Genomic DNA, 27309 nt, shown 5'->3' with positions numbered 1-27309 from the left:
ATTACCCACTCCATATCAGGAAAGATATCCAGCATGATTATTTTTCCCAATTGATATATATATACACTCAACAAAAATATAAACGCAACACTTTTGGTTTTGCTCCCATTTTGTATGAGATGAACTCAAAGATCTAAAACTTTTTCCACATACACAATATCACCATTTCCCTCAAATATTGTTCACAAACCAGTCTAAATCTGTGATAGTGAGCACTTCTCCTTTGCTGAGATAATCCATCCCACCTCACAGGTGTGCCATACCAAGATGCTGATTAAACACCATGATTAGTGCACAGGTGTGCCTTAGACTGCCCACAATAAAAGGCCACTCTGAAAGGTGCAGTTTTGTTTTATTGGGGGGGGATACCAGTCAGTATCTGGTGTGACCACCATTTGCCTCATGCAGTGCAACACATCTCCTTCGCATAGAGTTGATCAGGTTGTCAATTGTGGCCTGTGGAATGTTGGTCCACTCCTCTTCAATGGCTGTGCGAAGTTGCTGGATATTGGCAGGAACTGGTACATGCTGTCGTATACGCCGGTCCAGAGCATCCCAAACATGCTCAATGGGTGACATGTCCGGTGAGTATGCCGGCCATGCAAGAACTGGGACATTTTCAGGTTCCAAGAATTGTGTACAGATCCTTGCAACATGGGGCCGTGCATTATCCTGCTGCAACATGAGGTGATGTTCTTGGATGTATGGCACAACAATGGGCCTCAGGATCTCGTCACGGTATCTCTGTGCATTCAAAATGCCATCAATAAAATGCACCTGTGTTCTTCGTCCATAACAGACGCCTGCCCATTACCATAACCCCACCGCCCCCATGGGCCACGCGATCCACAACATTGACATCAGAAAACCGCTCACGTGGTCTGCGGTTGTGAGGCTGGTTGGATGTACTGCCAAATTCTCTGAAACGCCTTTGGAGACGGCTTATGGTAGAGAAATGAACATTCAATACACGAGCAACAGCTCTGGTTGACATTCCTGCCGTCAGCATGCCAATTGCACACTCCCTCAAATCTTGTGACATCTGTGGCATTGTGCTGTGTGATAAAACTGCACCTTTCAGAGTGGCCTTTTATTGTGGGCAGTCTAAGGCACACCTGTGCACTAATCATGGTGTCTAATCACCATCTTGATATGGCACACCTGTGAGGTGGGATGGATTATCTCAGAAAAGGAGAAGTGCTCACTATCATAGATTTAGACTGGTTTGTGAACAATAATAAAAGTTTTAAATCTTTGAGTTCATCTCATACAAAATGGGAGCAAAACCAAAAGTGTTGCGTTTATATTTTTGTTGAGTATATATATATATATATATATATATATATATATATGTGTGTGTGTGTGTGTGTGTATATGTAGTACGAGTTCCTGTCCCAACTATAATCCTTATCCTTTTTTATTTTAATTGTAATCAGTGTTAATTAGGGAAACTGAGTTTCCAGCAGCTTTGAACAGTGGCACACAGGGCAAGAAGCACACAGAGTATCGAAAGTGAAAGCAAACATTTTAAAATATAAATACACAAATATAAACACCAAAAATATTGCTGGCTACTGGTCTACTGGCTACTAGTGTTCCTCTCATTCCTGTCCCCTGTTTTCCTGTCGTCCAACCCCCCCGCCCCGAGTGAGGAGTTGTACAGTCTGATGGTCTGAGGGACAAAGGAGTTTTTCAGTCTGTTGGTCCTGTACTTGGGAAGGAGCAGTCTGTGGCTGAAGAGGTTCCTCTGGTTGCTGATGACGGTGTGCAGAGAGTGACTGGCCTCATCCATAATGTCCAGCAGTTTGTCCAGTGTTCCCTTCTCTGCCACCATCACTAGGAAGTTTAGCTTCATGCCAACAACAGAGCCAGCCCACCTGATCAGTTTGTCCAGCTTGGAAGTGTCCTTCTTGGATGTGCTGCCCCCCAGCACACCACGGTGTAAAAGAGGACGGTGGCTACGACTGACTGGTAGAACATCCACAAGAGTTTCCTGCAGATGTTAAACAACCACAGCCTCCTCAGGAAGTCCAGCCTGCTCTGCCCCTTCCTGTACAGGTGGTTGGTGTGGGTTGTCCAGTCCAGTTTGCTGTCCAGCCACATCCCAAAGTACTTGTAGGCATCCACAGCCTCCACAGCTCCCTGGATCAGAACTGGTTACACTAATTTTGCATGAATTTGCACTAAAACTGAAAATTATATGCCTTACAAAAACAAAAATAGGGTACTGGTATGAGCTGAAAGCAGTGGCTCCAAGGAATGGTCCAAAAATGGTTTTGACTTAAGGTTTCAGTTCATGTTGTGGAAAAATGTTGGTGAGTGGTGTATGCTAAAATATATACGTCATTTGTTCAGGCGGCTCCAGTGCTTCATAGTGTTGGTGTGTTATCTTTAAACCGTATGTTCCATTAGAACTTGGTCCAAGTGCTGCACCAGTGAGGAGAAGCTGTGAACGAGAAATGAAAGTGTGCCCCTGGTGGTGATGTGGCTCACTGCACCATCAAATGTGATGACATCATGTTGTTAACTGGCTGACAGTAATTCTGGTCCATGAGGAACAAACAAATGCTTGAATTAATTGTGCTCTTTGCACATTGAAAAGCTCAGCAGGAAAGGTTGACTCTCTTTATTTAACCACATGGGGAGGCTTTCATGAGGAATACTGGTAGCAATTAGAGCACAATGTGTCACCAGCGTGTCGGGGTGTGCATTAACCGTGTTTCCAGCGAGCCCTGTGATTTCTGCCTTCTTTCTTTCAGAATTGGTTGGACCCCTCCAAGGAGATCAAGAAACAAATGCGCAGTGAGTTTCCATAGAAAATAATCTGGTGTAATAATTGTTTGGAAATTCACTTTCTGAAGTCAACCACTGGCATGAATATAATTTATGTGATTATTTGTAATAAAGGCACCAAGCATTCTCCTCTTTTTGAAACCTGCCTGATATATTTTCCTCAGACGCTCTGTGGCACTTTGCCTTTGCTGTCAAGTTCTACCCTCCGGACCCGTCCCAGCTCACTGAGGATATCACCAGGTAAACTGCACACATGGAGTCACTGGGCTCGATGCTGGAGCCGCTAAAAAGCAGCATAAAGCCCAGCACAAATGTATTTGCTGGTTTCCACCTTATTCAGATTTTTACACTCTGCATTCATGTTCCAGTTTAAACTGCAATACCACATGTGCTTCTGTGGGTGTGCTGCTCTAAAAATGAGATGCTGAGTGCCGGTCCCAAGGCTGGATAAATGAGGAGGGTTGTGTCAGGAAAGACATCCGGTGTAAAACAAGCCAAAATTAAAGATGCAGAGTACAAATTGAATGTCCATACTGGATCGGTCGAGGCCCAGGTTAACAACATCTGCCACTAGTGTCGTTCCAACAGGGTTCCGGCAGAATTTGGGCTGCTGTTGGGCAAAGAACAATAAGATGAGGAAAAAATGTCCACAGACAGCTGGAGACGAGGAAAACTAGAAGGGTGGAAGTGAGAGTTGGGACTTTGATTGTTGGCAATATGACGGGTAAAGGGAGAGAGGCTGGCTGATATGATGGAAAGAAAAAAGGTAAACATACTGTCTGTTCAAAAGACCAAGTGGAAGGGAAGTAAGAGCAGGAGCCTCGGCAGTGGGTTTAAGTTGTTGTATCATGGTGAGGACAGGAAGAGAAATGGTGTTGGGTCATTTTAAAAGAAAAGTATGTTAAGAGTGTGTTGGAGGTTAAGCGAGTGAGGGGTTGATGAGTGGGAAATTGAAGGGGGTGATGATGAATATCATCAGTGCATATGCCCCACAGGTACGTTGCGAGACAAGATCAACTTTATTTGTCCCGAAGGAAATTATTTTACCAGTGTACAGCATCACCACGGTGCACCACAGAATGCCCCAGGAGGTCTTTCCTACCTGTGGCAATCAGACTATATAATCCCCCCCCCCCCTTTCTGCAGGATGAATACATAACAAACAGAGCTATTCAGTTATTCAGAGTAAATTTGTTGTAGTAATTAAAAAAAATGTTCACTGTTTCTCTGATAGGCCATCAGTGTGGCATACAGGGGGTGGGATGTATTGTCTGGGATGCTGAGCAGCTTCCTCAGCATCTTCCTGTCTGATACCTCCACCAAGGGCTCCAGCTCAACCCCCAGGACAGATCCAGTTCTCCAATGAGTTTGTTGCATCTGTTTGTGTCAGCTGCCTTCAGTCTGATGCCCCAGCACATGACAGCATAAAAGATGATGCTGGAGACCACCAAGTGATAAAACATCTGCATCATATTTCTGCAGATATTGAAAGATCTGAGCCTCCTGAGGAAGTACAGTCGACTCTGACCCTTCTTATACACATCATCTGTTTTTACAGTCCAGTCCAGTGTGTTGTCTATGTTGACACCCAGGTACTTGTAGTAGTCCACAATTTCCGCCTCAATTCCATTAATAGTAACGGTACGGACTGGTCTTCCGTCTTCTTAAGTCCACCAGCAGCTCCTTTCCTTAGATGCGTTGAGCTGCAGGCGGTTGAGTCCACACCTCTCCACAAACCTGTCCACCATACCCCTATACTCAGCCTCCTGGTCACTGCCGATGCACCCCACAATGGCAGAATTGTCCAGAAACTTCTGCAGGTGGCAGAACTGTGACCAGAACCTGAAGTCGAAGGTGTAGAGTGTGAACAGGAAGGAGACAGGACTGTCCCCTGTGGTGCCGCCATGGTGCTCTTGATGGTGTCACATGTAATGTCCTGAAGCCTCACATACTGTGGGTGGTCTATGAGGTAGTTGGTGATCCAGGCCACCAGTGGAGCCTCCATCTTCATGTCACGTAGATTATCGCTGACCAAGTGTTGAACGCCCTGGAGAAGACAAAGAACTTGACTCTCACAGTGCTACCTCCCTTCTCCAGGGTCTGTGCAGCATGAAGATGATGGCATCCTCCACTCCCCTGCTGGGCTGGTATGCAAACTGCAGGGGGTCCTGTGATAACTTGATGTCTGTGCAGAGGTCCCTCAGGACGAGCCTCTCAAGTCACTTCATAATATATGATGTTAGGGCCACAGGTCTGTAGCCATTCAGTGTGTTGGGGAGATAGAGAGAGAGAGATAGAGACTTTATTTGCCATTTGTACTCTCATGCAAGGTTTGAGTACATTGGAATTCTTATGCAGAACTCACAAGTAAACAAATATAAAGGTACAAAAGTATAAAAGTATAACAGTATAAAAGGATACCAGGTGCACCTGAAAAAAGAATACAAAAGTATAAAAGTATAACAGTATAAAAGGATACCAGGTGCACCTGAAAAAAGAATACAAAAGTATAAAAGTATAACAGTATAAAAGGATACCAGGTGCACCTGAAAAAAGAAGTATATTACAAAGTGTTAGGTTAATGGGGATAGAGAACAGCAGTTATTGTACACTTGTATTCCACCTTGTATTGGAGACAAGGAGAGGTGTTGGTCTAGTGGTTAAAGACCAGAGGATCCTCTGTTCAAATCCCAGCCTGACTGGAAAATCACTAAGGGCCCTTGGGCAAGGTCCTTAATCCCCTAGTTGTTCCCGGTGTGTAGTGAGTACCTTGTATGGCAGCAGCCTGACATCGGGGTGAATGTGAGGCATTATTTGTAAACCGCTTTGAGCATCTGATGCAGATGGAAAAGCGCTATATAAATGTAGTCCATTTACCATTTCTATTCCAACAGCGTGGATATTGCACAGATGATCAAACAGATATTGCAACAATGACTGTTATTTCAAAAGGAATAAAATAAAATGTTGCACATTGAGTAATAAATATTGCCCAGTGGGTTTTGGTTGTGAAAGATATCAAGGAGAAAGAAGATTTCTGGAGTGAGTTTGATGAGATGGTGGAGAGTGCACACCTAAGCATGAAAAAGTGGTGATAGTGGACTTCAATGGGATGTTGGTGAAGGGAACACAAGTGATTGGTAGATATGGTATCAAGCACAGGAATCTTGATGGGCAGATGGTAGGTTTTTCTGTAAATGTTTTGCACAAATGATGGAAATGGCTGTAGTGAACACCTACTTTAAGAAAAAGGAGGAGCACAGGGTGACATGTAACAGTGGAGGAAGTTGCACCCAGGTGGACTACATTCTGTGTAGGAGATGCAAGCTAAAAGAAATTGGAGACTTATGGTGGTGGCAGGAGAGAGTGTAGTCAGACAGTATAGGATGGTGGTTTGTTGGATGACTTTAGAGGTGAAGAAGAAGAAGAGAGTAAGAACTCAACAAAGGATCAGATGGTGGAAGCTGAAGGAGGAAGACTGTTGTGTGAACTTCAGTGAGCAGGTGAGAGAGGCACTGGATGGAGTGGAAGCAATTTTGGACAACTGGAAAAGTACTGCAGATGTGGTGAGGGAGACACTTAGAAAGTTACTGGGTGTGACATCTGGACAGCGGAAGGAAGACGAGGAGACCTGGTGCTGGAACAAAGATGTCCAGGAAAGCATAAGGAGAAAGAGGTTGGCAAAAAAGAACTGGGATAGTCAGAGAGATGAAGAAAGTAGACAGGAGTACAAGGAGAGGTGGGATAAGGTGAAAAGAGAAGTGGCAAAAGTGAAGGAAAAGGCATTTAGCAAGCTGTGCAAGAAGTTGAATAGTAAGGAAGCAGAAAAGGACTTGTACTGATTGGCCAGACAAAGGGACAGAGCTGGAAAGGATGTGCAGCAGGTTAGGGTGGTAAAAGATGTACATGGCAATGTGCTGACAAGTGAGGAGTGTGTGCTGAGAAGGTGGAGGGAATATTTTGAACAGTTGATGAAGGAAGAAAATGAGAGAGAGAAAAGGCTGGATGATGTGGAGAGACTAAATCAGGAAGTGCAAGAGATAAGGATGAAGTGAGGTCAGGTATGAAAGCAATGAAGAGTGGAAAGGCAGTTGGTCCAGATGACATTCTAGTGGAGGCATGGAAATGTCTAGGAGAGATGCCAGTGGAGTTTCAAACCAGATTATTTAATAAAATCTTGGAAAGTGGGCAGAATGCCTAAGGAGTGGAGAGGTTGTGGCTGGTTCCTATTTTTAAGAACAAGGGTGATGTGCAGAGCTGCAGTAACTACAGAGGCATAAAGTTGATCAGCCACAGCATGAAGTTATGGGAAAAAGTAGTAGAAATAGGATTAGAAAACAGGTGAAGCTCTGTGAGCAGCAATATGGTTTCATGCCCAGAATTACAGATGCAATGTTTCCTGTGAGAAGATGAAGTATAGAGAAGGCCAGAAGGAGTTACATTGTGTGTTTATGGATTTAGAGAAACCTTATGACAGGGTGCCAAGAGAAGCTTTGTGGTATTGTATGATGAAGTCTGGAATGGCAGAGAAGTATTTGAGGGTAGTGCAGGACATGTACAAGGACAGTGTGACAGCTGTGAGATGCGCAGTAGGAATCGCAGACTTCTTCAAGGTGGAGGTGGGATTACATCAAGGATCAGCTCTGAGTCCTTTCTTGTTTGCAGTGGTGATGGACAGGTTGATGGATGAGATCAGACAGGAGTCTCCTTTGATTATGATGTTTGCAGATTACACTGTGATCTGTACTGAGAGGAGAGAGCAGGAGAGGTGGATATATGCTCTGGAGAGAAGCGGAATGAAAGTCAGTAGGAGCAAGACTGAGTACACATGTGTGAAATAGAGGGAGCCCAGTGGAATAGTGCAGTTACAAGGAGTAGAGGTGGTGAAAGTAGATGACTTGGGGTCAACTGTTCAAAGTAATGGAGAGTGTGGTAGAGAGGTGAAGAAGAGAGTGCAGGCAGGGTGGAGTGAGTGGAGAAAGGTGGCAGGAGTGATTTGTGACCGAAGAATATCAGCAAGAGTGAAGGGGAAAGTTTACAAGACAGTAGTGAGACCAGCTGTGTGTACGGTTTAGAGACGGTGGCACTAACAAAAAGACAGGAGGCAGAGCTGGAGGTGGCAGAGCTGAAGATGTTGCAATCCTCTTTGAGAATGATGGCAATGGGCAGGATTAGGTATGAACATATCAGAGGGACAGCTCAGGTGGGACAGAAAGTCAGAGAGGTGAGATTGAGATGGTTTGGACATGTGCACAGGAGAGACTCAGCGTATATAGGGAGAAGGATGCTGAGGATGGAGCCACCAGGCAGGAGGAGAAGAAGGAGGCCAAAGAGGACGTTTATGGATGTGCTGATGTAGGACATGCAGGTGATTAAAGTGACAGAGGAAGATACAGAGGACAGGGTGAGATGGAAACGATTGATCTGCTGTGGTACCCCCTAACGGGAACAGCTGAAAGAAGAAGAAGTCAGGTGCAGAGATAGTCTATCGATATCAACCATCAGAAAGTGTCTGGCAACCAAAAACCAAGTCTCAAGTCCAGCACTGTTTAAAGCTATACAAAGAGCACAACATTCAGATGCAGCTTCAAAATGCACGTATGCTCATCCTGTACATGTTTCATCACAAGCCGCCTGTTATGGTGTAATACTAAAATGACGCAGTATTATGTCTTCTCTCTGTCGCTCTCTGTCTTTTTCACTCCGTCAGGCAAATATTGCTATTTCAGTTGTGGTCAAACATTTACAGATACTTGTCGTGGCCATGAACATCATGGTAATTTGGGGCTTTTAATTTAGTCCTTGAACTGTTCTTTTGTCAGGGATTGAAAGCAAGAATTTGGTGCACGTTTGACTTTACTTACGATCTTCTCTAATCCACACTGGGTCAAAATCCCAAAACTGTGGCATGCCTACAAGTTATCCTTTATTTAAAAAACAAACAAACATCTTTAGATAATAATTATAATAATTATAATAGCTGTTAAAATGATGATTTCTAAATCATCATTTTAACAGCTATTATAATTTTTTGTTCTTTTCACAAGTCAGTCATTGAATATGTCTCAGATTACATAAATCATTCAGAAATACAAACAGCATGGTATTTGATGTTGATAGAGTAATGTTGGACAGACACTGTACGATATTTTCAATCATTGTACTCAGCTCCAGCTCAAACTGTACGACAAAACCGCAGGATGTAAAAGTTCAGAGTGCAAGATTTATGTTCTCACACTGTACGACCTGATGCTCTGATGCGATCTGACTGCTCACATTGGACGTTCAAAAACCACACGTCGAAACTCAGCGTGATCCAAAAAATTCTCGAACAAGTGTAAACTCGGCTCAAAAGGGGCCAAAACCCAGCTGAAGAGAGCAGAGAGCACTGGGTGTCACATGTATTTGTGAACCGTAAGGTACACAGAACTGCATGCAGAATACACACACACGTGCTTATTTGTTTCTATGAATCACCGACGTATCAGCTGATTTCCACAGACTGCGTCACTCTGGTTTCATGATCAGTGCAGGAGACGTGGCCGGTCCTTCGTTCTACTGTCTGTGTGTGAGGCAATCAATCTGAGGGACACAGCAGCCAGCCAGTTAAAACGAGCTACCGGATTATTCCACCCAGAAACTTTAGAAGCATAAATGGAATTGGTTAATTTACTTATTTATTCCAAAATATGAACCTGAACATGTATTAGTCATGTATTTGTTGTTGAAGCACCGTCCCCGTTATGCATTTAAGTTTATACAGACAAAGCCACCGATTTATAATAAAAGTTGACATTTAACATGAATTTGTGTAAAATTTAACAGATGTGATGGCTGACAAATAGCCACACTGCACACAATGATTTAAAATCTGTACAGAGTGAGGTTTTGTGGGATGCCATCATGTGCACAAAAATCAAACAAATCTAAAAATTGGCTAAATTTTGATGCAGTCTGGCTCCACACATTAAGCGACATAAAAACAAAACAAACTCTCCCCACAGTAAATCAATCCTACCTCAAATGATGAGATGTGATCCAACTGGTAAAAGTTTAATGAAAGAACAGTTTAAATTTACACGTTGTCTCACAGTGTTGGTCTCTGATGGTGTCTCATGCCGCTTACAGATTAAAGTTAACAACAGAACTCATATCAAACTGTGACGTCTAACCACAAGTTTTAACTGTGACACCCCTTATTGATAGTACAGACACTGAGGTCCATCGGTCCAATGCTTTTCCCTGGCAGGTAGGCACATCTACTAATCCCTCTAGCTGAGACACCAGTCCATCACAGGTTCCACCCCTAACTTAGGCTGGAACCCATTTACGGTTTGATCGATGGTCTTGTCCAAGGACACACACCTGGAATTAAACCCCAGTGTGAAGGTTCATTGTCCAAATCAGAGGAGGCAGTTTTCAGAAATGTCTAGTGAGGGAAACCAACCAAGACACCCATGACAATACTGGTGGAGTGGAGCAGAAATGGACCATCTTAAGAAAAAGATGCGAAATTTCAAATTCAGATTACCAGAAGGCTGATGGAAGACTCGAGCCTCTTTCTTCACCTGAAAGACTTGATAAGGTTCCTAATTCATTTTCTTCTGAAGTGCCTGTGCTGCCAAATCTCTCCTCAGGTTATCACATAAGAAACTACAGGTGTCCGGATGATTCATTTCATTATATCCTAAAATCCCATGTTGATGTGAAAGAAGTGTAATAGTTGTTACCGTGTGTCTTATTTACCCATGTTTCAAAGCAACCCAAGCCTGCCTCCTTTTGCAGGATTAAAGCTGGACTGCTGCTCAGGGTTGTGGATTATGTGGATACTTGTTGCTGCGTGCTGACAATCTGCTCTCCCCCTGCCTGTCTGACAGGTACTACCTGTGTCTGCAGCTGAGGGATGACATGCTCTCCGGCCGGCTGCCGTGTTCCTTCGTCACTCATGCCCTGCTGGGCTCCTACACTGTTCAGGCCGAGCTGGGGGACTATGACCAGGATGACCACGGGTCTGATTATGTCAGTGATTTCCGTTTTGCCCCCAATCAGACCCGGGAGCTGGAAGACAGGGTGATGGAGCTCCATCGAAACTACAAGTACGCAGGCCGGACAGCCTTAAATCAGAACTGCATTTGCTCGTCTCTGGGGTTGTTTTACTGTTGAGATTTTCATTGTGTCAAATTCGTACTGAGTGACACATGCTGTCACAGTATTGAACCGTCTGTCACTCAGAGGGACATAGTAGGAACCTCGCCAGTCTCAGATGATGAGGTTTCACCTGCCTCTGGCTTGGCACCATCTGCTGGCATCCACCCAAACACGGTGCTCAGCGGTTTATGGAAGAAGAATGGAAAATGTCAAACATATTACCAAGATAATTTTGCTCCCACTGTGTCATTATTTTACAGGCCTGTCGATGTTATCTTTCACAGGGGAATGACTCCAGCAGAGGCTGAAATGAACTTTTTAGAGAATGCAAAGAAACTTTCGATGTACGGCGTGGACCTTCATCATGCTAAGGTTGGTAGTTAAAATCTCATAACAGGTTTTCTTTGAGAAGATATGGCCTTACTTATGTTGTCTCTTGTCCTCTGCAGGATTCTGAAGGGATTGACATAATGTTGGGTGTCTGTGCCAACGGCCTGCTGATTTACAGGGACCGGCTGAGGATCAATCGCTTTGCCTGGCCAAAGATCCTTAAAATCTCCTACAAGAGAAGCAACTTCTACATCAAGATACGACCTGGAGAGGTGAGGCATGTGATGACATAAAATTAAGTTATTTTCCTCGATCAGTACTTTCACTGGGTTTTAAGGTAGGTGGTGAAATTAGAGTGATAGATGGCAGGAACATCATGGTGCCGACTTTGCGCCAAGTTAGCATTTGGTCCGTTCCCACTAGAGGAACTAAGCCTACACACCAGATTTCACAAACATTTATAGTAGCGGGCCGGTACTTGGCCTTCTCAGCCATTGTGCCCCCACTGTGGTGAAGACGCACTGGGCTAGTAGTGACAGCAAGCATCTAATGCTAGTGATTGCGAGAAAAGCAACTTTAACCTTATTGTTGTCAGTGTAAAGCGCTTTCTGATTCATATTGAAAACTGCTATATAAATGTATTCCTTTATCTTGCTTTAGTCAAAGACAGTTTGAAGCATATTACCTTTGGTTTAGAACTGGTTTAACATACAACCAGGTCAACACCAGAAGAGCACTTAGATAACACAGACCAAGGAAGAATCCATTAAGGCAGAGGAACTGTGAAAACACAGCCAGAAGGGTCATAGTACAGTGGTCCCCTCATTAGTGGCCCCTCTCAGGAGCAGCCACCCTTCATATACGGCCACATTTCTACTGCAACAACTGTTTTTGTGTTGATTTCACCTCTCTAGAGTGGCCACCCCTCAAACGCGGCCAGCGGCTCACTCAAAAGGATGAAAATCCTCTCAGTGGCCATTCCGTGGAAATTCCCCATCAGGTTTTCCCACAGAGGTCGCATCCAAGCTGTCCCGTGAACATGAGCTTGTGAGATTACTCCAGTAAAAAAAAAAGAACAAAGAAAAATGGCTCCTTTTGGCAAAACGTCCACATATCAGAAAAGAAAAGCTTTAATGTTAGAAGAAAAGGTGAAAGTAATTTGTTTGAATGAGAAAGGAAAAGGTTCCCGAAAGTTAGCTGCTGATTTCAGTGTTGGTAAAACGCAGATCAACAACATTAATACAAATGCTGAAGATGCACTACAGGAAGAAACTCTTCCATCATGTCCTGATGGTAATAGATGATGTTTCCAGGGCATCAGATGTTCAAATCACATCACATCACATCAACCTTTATTGTCATTTAACTGTACATACAGTTGTAGTGCGAGAAAAATGAGAGGGCGTTTCTCACAGGGATCCAAAGAATTAAAAACACACATTTACAGTATAAAAACACGTCTATCACACCAATCCCCCCACCCACGCAACCCCAACCCCTCACATACTCATAAACACACACACACACACATACACACACACACATCCCTAAGACATCAGCTTGAAAATGAAATGAAATGGAATTGTCTGTTAAAGTGTCCAAGTAGCAGCTTGTTGTTAAAGTCTAAAGTGCAATGGTGACAAAATCCCAGTCAGTTGTTCAACAGTCTCACAGCTTGAAGGAGGAAGCTGTTGAACAATCTGGTAGTCCTGGTTTGCCTGATGGCAGCAGTCTAAAGTGGTTGTGGAGCGAGCGTGAGAGGTCCCTGATGATGGTCAGTGCTCTGCTCCTGCAGTGGCTCAAGAAGAGGTCCTGGACAGAGGGGAGGGAAACTCCGATGACCCTCTCAGCTCCCCTAACTGTCCTCTGCAGGGCTTTTTGTGTCTGACATACTGCAACTGAAGAACCATGTTGAGCTACAGTATATCAGAACGCTCTCCTCGCCCACTCCTCTGTAAAAGGTCCTGAGGATGCTCGTAGGGAGAGAGGCTCCTTTCAGCTTCCTCAGAAATTGCAGTCTCTGCTGTGCTCGCTTCCTGATCCCTAGAGTGTTTTTGTTCCAGGCCAAGTCCTGAGAGATCTGCACTCTGAGGAACTTGATGTTCTCCATTCTCTCTACTATGTGGCCGCTGATGCTGAGCAGAGGGTGTTCAGGCCGTGACCTCCGGAAGTCGATGTTCATCTCCTAAGTCTTTGACTTCTTTCCTGTACATCGATTCCTCATTTTCATGAATGAGTCCCACCACTGTGGTGTCATCAGCAAACTTAATGATCTGGTCTTCTCGTGTCTGGATACACATTTGTGTTTTAACAAAGTAAATAACAGAGGACTGAGTACACAGCCCTGAGGAGAACCAGTGCTCAGCATGAGGGAGTTGGAGATGTCATTTCCAAGACGGACAGACTGTGTTCTTTTGGTCAAAAAGTCCAGGATCCAGAGATGTGGCAGTGTTCAGGCCAAGTAGGAGCAGTTTCTCAATTAGTCTCTGGGGGATGATGGTGTTAAACTCTGAGCTGAAATCAATGCACAGGATTCCAGTATAGGTGTCTTTATGGTCCAGGTGAGTGAGGACTGAGTGCAAGATGGTGGATATCCTCTGTGGAGCAATTTGGCCGATAAGCAAACTGAAGCGGGTCACGTGATGCCTGGAGGCTGGCTGTGATGTGTAGTTTGGCAAGTCATTCAAGGGTTGGATGCTTCAAAGAGTGCAAAAAAATAGTTGAGTCTGTCTGGAAGAGAAGCGCCGTTGTCGTCAGCACTTGGACTCCCTGCCACATTCATCTGATACATTGCCTGTGTCATAGAGGTGACCCTGGATTTTCTTTGTGAAAGTACGTTTTACGGCCTTAATCCCTTTTGAGAGCAACCTTGTCCCCCGCCCTGAAGGCTGCATCTCAGGCAGTTAGCAGCGAGCACACCAGTTAAATTTTATGTGCTTAACTGTTTTGTGGATTGATCTTGTTTTGATTTTACATCATTTTTGTGACTTTAATGGATACAGTTTTTGTGTTGTGATGTTTGAAATTAGTTTGAGTGTAAGACATGGTTTGTCTCTGACTGTACACAGTCGGCAATAAATCTGTGGTGTTTTCCCCCGTACTTCATGCTTGTAGTAATATGTTATGGAGTACTGTACAGTACACATGCTGGATTGTGTCTCCCCTCAACAAAGGCCAGCCCTCTGATGTGACCACTGTTAGTCTGCAGTACAGGTGACCTTAAATGAGGGGGTCCACTGTATTCATAAAGCTTCTGAGCACAAAAAAAAATTGTTTCTATTGATGAAAGTATGAGAAAATTCTGAGAACTACAGGATTTCCTGCTAATTTCTCCTAATAGGAAAGATGACATCCTGGCAAAAAAAGAAGTTGTTTACAAAGTATTTGAGCTCTTAAGAGAGCTGCTACACTCAAAAAATAGCAAGAGTACAGAAGAGGGTGAGGAAAGTGTTGAAAGACAAAGAAGAAGGAGACATTTTCTCAAAAAGTTGAATCATAATGATTTCATGAAAACATACAGATTAGATGGTGCATGGCTGATGTTTGTGGCTGAGCTCACAACGGATCCTCTTAAATTTCTCACTGAAGAGAGTGAGGTCATAATGCCAGAAAAGAAAGACATCACGTCTTAGGGAACAGAAAGACCCTTTGGTCTGGTTGCATTGACAATAAACAGTTATTTAATGAGACTCAAATGAGGTGTACTGTAGAGATGGGTGATACTGGGAATTTTGGCATTGATCCGATACCAAGTAAATACAGGCCCAGTATCGCCAATATCGATACCAATACTGATACTTTTTCATATTTAAGCTTCATAGATCCAAAGTATCCACAAGACCTAGGATAGAATTTCGCCAAACATTGTATGTGACAACAAAATACTTTAGTCTCACAATCAACATTTTTGTTTAAAAAAATATCACTCAATACAACTTAAAACAAAATCTTCTGAGGTAGAGGGCTGACTCGAGGAGAGCGCTGAGTGGGCGGGCCAGGCTGAGCCTACCTGCATGGCTGTTGGCTGGCGCCAATGAGCCACGTGACGGCGCAACAACAAAAGACCAGAGGGGGGAGGTTGTGCTGCTCCTTGCTGTGTGACACAGCACAGCGCTGCTCTTACAGACAGAGAGTAGACTTTGTTGAATCTGCGTGTGCAGCAGTCACTCCGTGCAGGAGAGAAAGAAAGCTTGAGTATCGATCTTTTTACATGAGGATCATTCAATATCAATACCAGCATTGGTATCGATATTATAGATATTAGGATTGATCCGCCCACCTCTAGTGTACTGCTTGCATTGTGAGAGAACATCAGTGATGACACCATGGCCGTGTATTGCGTTTCTCTGTGACAGGAGATGCCACATACAGTATCACTTGGCTGCTGCTTTGTGACGTGGGGATGGACTGCTGGTCTGCTTGGGAGGTTTTCCACGAGGCCTGAAGGCTGGTTCTGTCATATGGTGGATATAAAGAATATCAGGCCAAGTATGGGAGCTTGTTGTGACCTGATGTTCATTTCATAAAATAATATTCATAGTTACACCATGTCTTAGTGCAGACAGTGATGATGATGTCACTACTTTGAGCTTTCCTTTTATTTCACTGATGATCATCAGGCTCCAGAGATAAAATACAATTAGCAGCCAAACTCTTTTCAAATATAAAAGCATGTCTTCACATTCTTGTAGTATTTTGATATCAACATATGTCCGTCTCTGTCGCTTAGCAACCCGCGATGTATGCAGGAAAAAAAAACAAAAACACAAACCAAAACACAAAACATCATGTACATTTCAATAAGACTGGATAATGATGATTACATACCATGAAAGTGGTGTCTCTGATTTCACTCCTGCTGTGTTCACACACAGACCCATGTAGAATTATTGCTCCACTGTGTGGCGCTGTCCACAATAAATGGTATTCCAGTATACGGCATTCCTCCATCAGAGTTACCTGCCGCCGGTAGCATAGCTTAGCTAAGCTTAGCTTGGCTACCAGTTTATACATTTTGAAGTGTAGCAATACAGAATTGCTAGCTCTCATGCATCTGGCGTGACACTCACGCTCTCAACATCAGGGCGTCGGACTGGGGGGGTAAAGGGTACTATGTACCCATGGCCCAGAGCATGGGGGGTGCCCATAAAAAACTGGCATTAAATACATTTTTGTGTTGCATGTTATTAATGTCCATACAATTCATGTTGTAAATGAATGTAATTAGAATGAATATATAAAGGTTGCAAAACATAATTCTGCTCTAACAATAATATTGAAAGATCTCTTAGGGCCCTTCCACCCCTGCACAGTTGTACAATGGTTTAGTCCAGGCGCACAGGCGGCACTCTGCCACACACACACACACACACACACACACACACACACACACACACACACACACACACACACACACACACACACACACACACACACACACACATCCCACACGGGATCTGACAGAAAGCAGAGGTGTTTAGTAGAGCTGAAACAACTAATCGATTATTAAAATAGTTATCAACTAATTTAGTCATGGATTAGTTGTTAAATAACTTTGTTTTACCGCAGATGTTTTGTTTCTTCCAAATAAATCAACCGTTTCTGCAGAGCGGCTTTGCTTTGAACCTTGAACCAGTCGAAGCAGTGATTCGCAGATTGAAGCAGTGCTTCAGTCTGGTGCTGTGTTGATTCAGTGTTTTATTTCGCTAAATCTTAATTTTTCTCCACTAAAACCCCAAAGAGCATATGTCTGTGAGTAACATTTACCTTTTCATGTTAATCTGACCTGTTATGGTCTTCTGAAACAGTTGATAGATGTATTTTATAACTTCAAAACGGGGCCGATGCTAACGCGTTAGCATGTCTATGGCATTTTCAATGTTGAAGTTAGCGTTAAGCTGTTGCATTTGTCAGCACATTTGTTTTCTGTATAATAATTCATGGCTCAGCGTTTGTTGTAAAAGAGTCAAATGTATTACAAATTGTAATATTTTAATTAATTTTTTTATATATCAATAATAATAATAGCAACAACAACAATAATAGTAATAATAACTAATGCCACAATACAGTTTTAGAGAAACGGACAAAAAGAATCTGATAAAACAAAACAGAAAAGATTAAACCAACTAACAATGAACATAAATAAATATAGAAATAAATAACTGTTTCCTGTGAACACCTAGTGAATCTTAAACCTTCACTTCATCCCTGTTTTATTTAAGTTTAATGACAATTTGTTTTGGTCAAACCACATCTAAGCTGTGTTTTTACACAAGAAAAAAATAAAATGCAGTAAACTGCACATTTGTGTCTTTTTTCATGAAAATATGTTTTTAAAGATCATATATTACACTTTCGTCAGGCCTTTAAAATACTTTTGTGGACTCTTGCTGTAATATGTTGTCAGTGGTTGAAATAGTTGCTGTAGGCGTCTAAACCTGATAGAAATCTCTTTGTGGCGTGTCGGTGATGTATGTATGTGCAAAATAAAACAAAACACTACTCCAGGTATGTTTTTGATGAGAATATAACATAAATTTGTTACAAGGTCAAATGTTGATGTTGCGTGTTAAAGGCCTTTTAATAATAACTCACTTAAAGAAATAATGGAAAACTCACATGTAAGTAAAAAAAAACAAAACGATTAATCGAAAAAATAATCGACCGATCAACTGATTAATAAAATAATCGTTAGTTGCAGCCCTAGTGTTTAGGCTGAAATAAAATATGTCTTTCCTAAAAAAAAATCAAAGTCCAGATTTCAGAAAAGAAGAGAAAAAAGGACAGGGAAAGAAAACTAAATGAGGGAAAGCAGCTGCTAACCAAATTCTTTGAAAAGAGAGAGCTTGAAAGCTCGCTATATTGAGGGGGGTCTGGGGGACCAAATTGCACCATTTTCTAGAAAAATGGTGCAATTTGGTGCATTTCCTCTGTTAAAATGCACAGGAATGCACCAAATTGCACCATTTTTCTAGAAAATGGTGCACTTTAGTCCCCCAGACCTCCCAACTCAATATTGCTCCCCCAACTTTAAAAAGGGTTCTGGCTCCCAGGTGTGATCTAAGGTATACATGATTTAGACCTGGTTTGACTATGCATTAGAAATTTGGTGTTTGCGTTAATAAAAAAGAACATAACAGTATGCGTGGGGTGGGGTGAGGTGGGGAGGTCTTCAATATGGCTAGTACCTAGGGCCCAGAATTTGGTGCTATGCCCCTGCTTAGCATCAGTCTCAATCTGTCACGCACAAGCAAGAAATGTCACGACAAAATAAAAATTTCTCCTGTTAATCTTCTGTTGATGACTAGATTAGACTAGATTAAAGGACATTATTATCACTTACTGAGGCGTTGCTTGGCCGGTAGCATAGATTTACATTCACGCTACCCGTCCATACCTGCCCGCAGTAGCAGGCAGGTATTTTATGTTTTTGTGTGATTTTAGGTTCACTGTGTTAATACAGTAGATCATAATGAATGATAAACTGTAAAGTCACACAGGTGAGGTTGTGCTGAAAAAAATTACACCAAACAAGGCCAGGTAAACACTTTTTAAAGGTAAATTATAAAGGTAAAACCAAAAGTAGTCAAAAATGGCCAATTATACCCTGGACTCCAGAGGGTTAAAGGATAGAAAACATAGATTTACACTATGCCAGTATGCTAGTCATACAAAAGGGAGAATAAATGTGTCTTAAGTCTCGACTTGAACTTCTCCATAGAATCTGACTGTTTTATTGAAGCAATGACATGATTCCACAAAACAGGTTCACGATAAGAGAAAGCTCTGTGGCATGCAGACTTTTTATTCACCCTAGGGACCCAAAGTAGTCCTGCACCCTGAGAATGCACAGCTCGGGCCGGTATGTAGGGTTTAATTAAGTCAGCTAAGTAGGGAGGTGCTTGTCCATGAATAATTTTATAGGTTAACAGCAGAACCTTAAAATCTCATCTCACAGAGTCAGGAAGCCAGTGAAGAGATGCTAAAATGGGTGTAATGTGGTCTCTCTTTCTGCTTCATGTCAAAGACTGAGAAAGCGGAAAGCGGTTCAGAGCAATAAAGGCCAGCACAAATCATCAGAGAGACAGCTTTTACCCTAGAGCCATGGCCTCCATCACACCCCATCCCCCTGCTCGGACACAAAACACCCACAGCTTACAAACTGTGGGTGGAACTATATGGACTAAGATTTAAGCTATACGCTATCCTCACCTGGAATTCTGCACAGTGAACTGCTGCTTTAGGTATTCACACCAAGCATTGGGCATACCTTTTTTTTATCTGCATATTATATTTTGTATAATTTATATTCTAATATTTAAATTTTTTTATATATTTTTATATATTTAAGGAGGAGTTAAGGGAAATTTCATTATACATTGTATAATGATCCACTCGGTCCTCTCCGAGTGGACCATGTTCTCCACCTCCGTTGTCGATGCGGCCGCTCATAGCTGTGGTCGCAAGGTCTCTGGTGCCTGTCGCGGCGGCAATCCCCGAACCCGGTGGTGGACACCGGAAGTAAGGTATGCTGTCAAGCTGAAGAAGGAGTCCTACTTATCTTTGTTGGTAGGTGGGACCCCAGAGGCAGCTGACAGGTACCGGCAGCTGCAGCCCGTGCGGTCGCAGAGGCAAAAACCCGGGTCTGGGAGGAGTTCGGGGAGGCTATGGAGGAGGACTATCGATAGGCCTCGAAGAGATTCTGGCAAACTGTCCGACGCCTCAGGAGGCGGAAGCATCTCTCCGAACTGTTTACAGTGCGGGTGGGGAGCTGTTGACCCTGATTGGGGATGTTGTCGGGCGGTGGAAGGAGTACTTCGAGGAGCTCCTCAATCCGATTGTCACGTCTTCCGAAGAGGAAGCAGAGACTGGGGACTCAGAGGCGGACTCGTCCATTACCCAGGCCGAAGTCACCGAGGTGGTTAGAAAGCTACTCGGTGGCAAGGGTCCTGGGGTGGATGAAATCCGTCCTGAGTACCTTAAGTCTCTGGATGTTGTGGGACTGTCTTGGCTGACACGCCTCTGCAACATCGCGTGGCGATCAGGGACAGTGCCTCTGGATTGGCAGACTGGGGTGGTGGTCACTCTGTTTAAGAAGGGGGACCGGAGGGTGTGTTCCAACTATAGGGGAATCACACTCCTCAGCCTCCCCGGTAAGGTCTATTCCAGAGTACTGGAGAGGAGAATTCGACCGATGGTCGAACCTCGGATTCAGGAGGAGCAGTGTGGTTTTCGTCCTGGTCACGGCACACTGGACCAGCTCTACACGCTCCATCGGGTGCTCGAGGGTTCATGGGAGTTCGTCCAACCAGTCCACATGTGTTTTGTGGATCTGGAAAAGACATTCGACCGTGTCCCTCCGGGCACCCTGTGGGGAGTGCTCCGGGAGTACGGGGTCCAGGGCCTTTGCTAAGGGCTATCCAGTCCCTGTACAACCGCAGCAGGAGCTTGGTTCGCATTGCCGGTAGTAAGTCAAACCTGTTTCCAGTGCACATTGGCCTCCGCCAGGGCTGCCTTTTGTCACCGGTTCTGTTCATTATTTTTATGGACAGAATTTCTAGGCGCAGCCAGGGTGTAGAGGGGGTCTGGTTTGGGAACCACAGAATCTCATCTCTGCTGTTTGCGGATGATGTGGTTCTGTTGGCTTCGTCAAATCAGGACCTTCAGCGTGCACTGAGGCAGTTTGCAGCTGAGTGTGAAGAGTCCAGGATGAAAATCAACACCTCCAAATCCGAGGCCATGGTTCTTGACCGGAAAAAGGTGCTTTGCCCTCTTCAGGTCGGTGGAGTGTCCTTGCCTCAAGTGGAGGAGTTTAAGTATCTCGGGGTCTTGGAATGGAGCGTGAGATCAATAGACGGATCGGTGCAGCATCTGCAGTGATGTGGTCGCTATATCGGACCGTCGTGGTGAAGAGAGAGCTGAGCAGGGGGGCAAAGCTCTCAATTTACCGATCGATCTACGTTCCGATCGTCACCTATGGTCATGAGATTTGGCTCATGACCGAAAGAAGAAGATCGCGAGTACAATCGGCCGAGATGAGTTTCCTCCGCAGGGTGGCTGGGCGCTCCCTTAGAGATAGGGTGAGGAGCTCGGTCACTCGGGAGGAGCTCGGAGTTGAGCCGCTGCTCCTCCATGTCGAAAGGAGTCAGTTGAGGTGGCTCGGTCATCTTTTCCGGATGCCCCCTGGACACCTCGCTGGAGAGGTGTTCCGGGCACATCCCATTGGGAGGAGGCCCCGGGGAAGACCCAGGACACGCTGGAGGGACTACATCTCTCGGCTGGCTTGGGAACGCCTTGGGGTTTCCCCGGAGGAGCTGGGGGAGGTGTGTGTGGATCAGGAGGTCTGGGCGGCTTTGCTTGAGCTGCTGCCCCCACGACCCGACTCCGGATAAAGCGGAAGAAAATGGATGGATGGATGGATGGATGGCATTGTATAATGACAATAAAGTGATTCTGACTCTGAGTCTGGCAGCAGCATTTTGAACCAGTTGGAGACCCTTAACGCTGGAGGGCCCCTTCACACATAACACAAAAGATGCAGAAACTGGAAGAAAATCCGCAAACCAAAAATGAAATGGGTAAGCACGAAACATTCCATCTGCTGTCAGGAGGGACGCACAGTCGAACAGGTGTGCACAATACCGTGGCGACGGTTCTGTGCATGCTCATGTTCACGCGCACGAAATCAGTGCGAGTATATGGAAAGTCACACACACAGCAGCAGATCAAAACATTAATAAAACACGACAATTTGTAATACTTAATTCCTGTTGTAAAGAGTGGATCTCACCTCCGCCACCAGGAAGTAATGAAATGATGTGGATTACTGTTCTCCCTTTTATGTTTTACATTAAATACCTGATGCGCTCGAGCCGGTCAGCTCCCATGTCATGAAGAGCCGGGCTCTCGTGTCGTGAATACGTCAGCCATCATGGCGTGTGCAGCACGCACTAATCCACTGTAAATGTGATATATGTTTTAATTATTACAATGAGGGGAAATCTTGCAATGACACGTGCCTTACGGGGCGTCCCGTGGGGTGATTTCCTGCATGACACAATATTCACCAGCCTTGCAGTGCGCTGATGCGCCGGTCAGCTGAAGAAATATGTTTTTATTTATTCCCACCTGGGGGCAGCATGCCGACATCTACGCCTCACAGTTCAATTATGTGAGGTCATATCCTACACAAAAGACACGCACGCCACATGTGTTGCGGGGGGCAGGTGTGACATGTGCAATACACACGCAGGCCACATGTTGAGGGGAGAGCTGAAACTCTGGCATCACACGTGTGTTGCTAAGTTACGCCACCAACGTGGGGCACTTTGACCCTTTTCACAGACAGGTCAAATGTGGTCTGTTGTTTACTCTCGTACCAGGACCACAACTAGCCCCGCCTTTTGTAAGTGTCCAGCCAGCAATGTTGGATGTTCCTGTGTGTCACCTGGAATTTGACTGACGTATGCCACGAGAGGGATCGAATGGGCTCTCACAGGGCACTCTTTTTCTTTCGACTGCTGGTGTGTGCAAATAGTTGTAGTGACAGGTGTACGAGGCGTTAGAGGTGGATCTGTTTTTTCTCAAATGACATGCAATTCTTCATTCATGTGCTAGTCAGCTTCAGACACGTTACGTATGTGTGAAGGGGCCTGAAATCAGAAAATAGAACATTGCAGTAGTCCAATCTAGAAGAGACAAATGCATGAATCAGGGTCTCTGCATCAGCCAAAGACAGGATGGGACGAATCTTCACTATATTTCGGAAGTAGAAGAAAGCAGTCCTCGTAATATCTGTAGTGTGTCGGTCAAAGGACAACGTGGGATCAAAAATCACCCCAGGGTTCCTCACTTTGTCAGTGTGATGTATGACACACGAGCTTAGGCTAAGCGTTAGCTGATCAAACTGATGTCGATGTCTCACTGGACCAGTAACCATCATTTCAGTCTTGTCCGAGGTTAAAAGTAAGAAATTGCTGGACTTCCAGCTTTTTACTGACACAAGGCAATCCTCTAAAGATTTTATGTGTATGAGATTACCAGCAGTTATCAGCATGTATAACTGAGTATCATCAGCATAGCAATGAAAGGTAATACTATGCATGACTGTAGTTGTTCAAAATGAAGGGGATTTGAGGGCATCAGTACCTGTCTCTCCTTGCAAATTCACTGCAGCAAATGGTACAAGGTAGCATTAGCATGGCTAAAATGCTTCAGTTTATGGGGGTCAACTCAACCAGGGCCCTCTTGACCTCCAGCCATTTTAAGTGTTTTTTGTTATCTGCCTCTCACATACCTGTAGATGAGCGTGCTGCAGTATTTTGGAAAAAGTTAGGAGGATGATGTGGACAGGAGAAAAATCAAGCAGAGTCTCCCTGCTATTATAATTTGATTAGTAAATGATTAATATTGATTAATGATGAGTAATTGGTAAATTATCTTTATTAGTAAGTGATTTTCTTAAATTAGGGTTTTGGTTACCAAAAATTTTCAGTCTCACTCAGAACAAAGTCCCACAGTTGGCAACCTTGCCATTAAATCATCCCATTCATGATGCTCCATTTTTGCAAAGCTGACATACTGCACAGTTTGTTTTTAGCCATTAAAATATTTGTCATTGTTTTTGTGTATCTCAGAGTATGTTGTATATGTGTTTGGTGATTTGAGAGGTGAAGTGTAGAAAACACACTAATTCATGCTATTAAAGGTGTTTAATGTAAATTAATTCATACATTAATTCATAAATGTCTAGACAGATTAAAATATCACTAACAAGTGCTCGTCTTTACATGGAAATTTGCATTTTTAAGAAAAGATCTTGATTGTTGATGTATAATGAATCAGTCTGCAATCCACCATCATGTGCAGTGACACGTGTTGATGCTTCTTGATTTTGACTTATAGGTTTTCTCAGGATGAAAGAGTTTAGTGTGGTTGTGACAGACTGAATCTTTTATGGATTTACTGATGTATTTTTTGCTCTGTAATCATACATGCTGCTGAATCCGTACCATCTTCCTCTCATTTCTCTTTCTTTCTTTTTCCTCTCCTCTAGTATGAACAGTTTGAAAGTACAATTGGTTTTAAACTTCCCAACCACAGAGCCGCCAAGAGACTGTGGAAGGTCTGCATTGAACACCACACCTTCTTCCGGTAGGAATTGACCTGTTCTCATCAATAGAAACGTTCCAGTCAATGGCCATTAAGGAAAACAAAAACATTTCCATGTGTACAACTTCATCATTTGCAACCTCAAAACTACAACACTCAAGGACAGTTTCATCGCAAGTGCAATACACACCTTAAACTGCACCCTATAATGAGTATTTACTGCCAACGTCTGCTGTACTTAGCACAGTCTGCCAATTTGCACTACATATACAGTATTTGTATATTACCTTTATATATTTGTATATTACTTTTATATTTTTCAGCATTACTTTTGTATATACTTTTATCTTTCTTTTTTTTTTTACTTATCAAGAGAGTTGCATCCACATTTCATTGTGCTCCACTGCACAATGGCAATAAAGGAGTTCTAATCTAATCTTCAATTGTTAAACATACAGTTCCCTATTTTCAAGAGAGCAAGTTGCACCGGAGTCCAAATTGCATATTCTTTCTGGATGTGGACGGACAGCACTTGTTAACAGCATTTCCGGTGGGCAAGTTTAACACTGGACATAAACTCAGTGTAGCACATGTGCACATCTCAGCCTTTGCTGTTACTTAACATATGGATGGTTACATTCCAAAAAAATAATCAAGATGGACCAATAAACATATAATAAACACACCAGATGGGGTTTGATGTGGTCTGGATGAAATAAATTGTCAGATACACATGGACTGCTGGCACACAGCATTGGAAACACTGCAATAAAGACACAAGTCCATTTGATTTTTTTTTTTTTTTTATCAGCTCTTTGATTTGGGATTCATGCACATCATTGTAGTGTACATTTGTTGTTGGTGTTTATTCTTTTCTTACTGGAGTTTATTTTGGTTAGTGCTTTGATTCCTGGGAAAACTTGATATATAGATACAGTAATTATCATTGTTATTAATAATAAATGCATGATATTTCGGTATATAAACTGTACTGGATTATAAATTACAGGACCTTCCAATGAGTAAAAAAATGCTACTTATTCTTCAGAATATATGATCGTATTTTTATTCCTGCAGAACTGTTGAGTTTAGGATTATTTGTGGTGGTCAAATGAACTATGTGGTGAATTCTGAAAGGACTGGAACAGGGTGAGCAGATTTATCAGCACTAAATACAGGAGAAGCTGCCATGAGTTTTTGAAGAATCTCTAACTTACAATGCCTGTATATTTATAACTACAGCATTGTCAGGGTTGGAACACTCCTGCTGCACAAAGTGTGCCAGAGGAACAGAGGTTTTGCATGTGTGAAGACAGAAGCGCTGAATTCATGTTTCCCACAACTTTGCAAGTCATGTATATCTTAAGGCCCTGTCACACCCTGACCATTTAGCCAGCGTATGAAACCGTATTAAAAAACACAGGCATAAGTTCAATAAGTTAAGGGTAAGTTTTTTATAAGTCCTGATAAGCTGAGCTTATCAAAAAATTTTGGGCATGCTGAAAATTTTCAACGCATGTCAGTGTGTGACTCATATGTCCTGTACATGCTGGACATAAGTTGTAGGTAAGGTATGTGATTGTTGGCAGATGTTTCTTGAAATTTAGTCATAAGTCTAAATCCATGCATTAATGTTGTCCACTGATTGGCTGAAAGCTGCGGTCCGTATGCAAGAATGACTTTCATTCACACACGGAAAAAATTTTAAGTCTGACCTGTTCATTTCTGTCCAATTAACCATCACAGACGGACATGAATCCTGATTTTGAAAATGACCTCAGAAAATACTTTTATTTGTGGCTGGATACATAGCGTTGCAAAGCTAGTGCCTCAGTGTTTTTTCTGCTGCAGGTACGTTTTTCATGCCTATGTCGTGCTCTGAACACACAGAAGTGCTGTAATGATTTAAACTTTTTAAGCGCCGCCGCTGTGGTGTGATCATCAGATGACCTGGTCAATCAATCAGGGTGACTGCGCCTGATTAACGTGCTGTTTTAAACATTTAAAGTGCCGTGGCTGTCAGTGATCACCACATTGACAGATCACACAGCACTTCATTCAGATCACACCTTGATCGCGGTCGACTGGCACTTTAAAAGTTGAAATTATCAGAGCGTTTCATTATTCAGGTTCGCTGATCAGGAAGCAGCCGGCACTTTCAACATTTAAAGAGACAGCACTCCATTCAATCATGGCAGTGTTTCCCACAGCCAGTCCACTCATCAGCATTCTGTACACAATGAAAATTGTCCATCAAGATAAAAAAAAAAAGTTAAATTACTCTGTTTCTGACCTGCACCACACCGTGCAGTACCGACCAGAACCACTGGGAAGAAACAGGGCTGTCGGCAGACACTGGACAATCATCAAGGTGTGACAGCTTCATTAATTTATTAGACGTACGACAGCGTGTGCCAGCATTTTTAATGCGGCAGGCATCAGTGGCTAAATCATCAAGGTGTGACAGGGCCTTTAGTAATTTGCGATGCATAAATCACACATTCACACATTCTGCCTCAGCTTGCCGACTCCACAGTCACCACTACACTACAAGTACCTCAGGATGTGGCTGGACAGCAAACTGGAGAGGACACCCCACACCAACCACCTGTACAGGAAGGGACAGAGCAGGCTGTACTTCTGAGGAGGCTACAGTTGTTTAACATCTGCAGGAAACTCTTGTGGATGTTCTACCAGTCAGTCGTAGCCACCGTCCTCTTTTACACCGTGGTGTGCTGGGGGGCCACATCCAAGAAGGACACACCCAGGCTGGACAACCTGATCAGATGGGCTGGCTCTGTGGTTGGTATGAAGCTGTACTCTGGTGATGGTGGCAAAGAAGAGGACACTGGACAAACTGCTGGACATTATGGACGATGCCAGTCACCCTCTGCACACCGTCATCAGCAACCAGAGGAACCTCTT

The 27309-nt window shown here is 43.5% G+C and overlaps 1 protein-coding gene across 1 annotated transcript in view; it reads left to right on the top strand.

Annotated features, from left to right (window-relative positions):
- LOC117507847 (band 4.1-like protein 1) overlaps positions 1–27309 on the top strand; it is a 374283-nt gene that overhangs the window by 194453 nt on the left and 152521 nt on the right. The window contains exons 5-10 of the mRNA XM_034167630.1: positions 2760–2802; positions 2958–3033; positions 10671–10889; positions 11226–11313; positions 11391–11543; positions 24329–24426. Coding sequence (XP_034023521.1) covers positions 2760–2802; positions 2958–3033; positions 10671–10889; positions 11226–11313; positions 11391–11543; positions 24329–24426 — 677 coding nt within the window. The remainder of the gene's footprint in view (positions 1–2759; positions 2803–2957; positions 3034–10670; positions 10890–11225; positions 11314–11390; positions 11544–24328; positions 24427–27309) is intronic.

The sequence above is a fragment of the Thalassophryne amazonica genome, chromosome 3, assembly GCF_902500255.1.
Source record: "Thalassophryne amazonica chromosome 3, fThaAma1.1, whole genome shotgun sequence".
Lineage (NCBI taxonomy): Eukaryota > Metazoa > Chordata > Actinopteri > Batrachoidiformes > Batrachoididae > Thalassophryne > Thalassophryne amazonica.
Note: the sequence above shows the minus strand (reverse complement) of the source record. Positions and strands in the feature narration are given on the sequence as shown.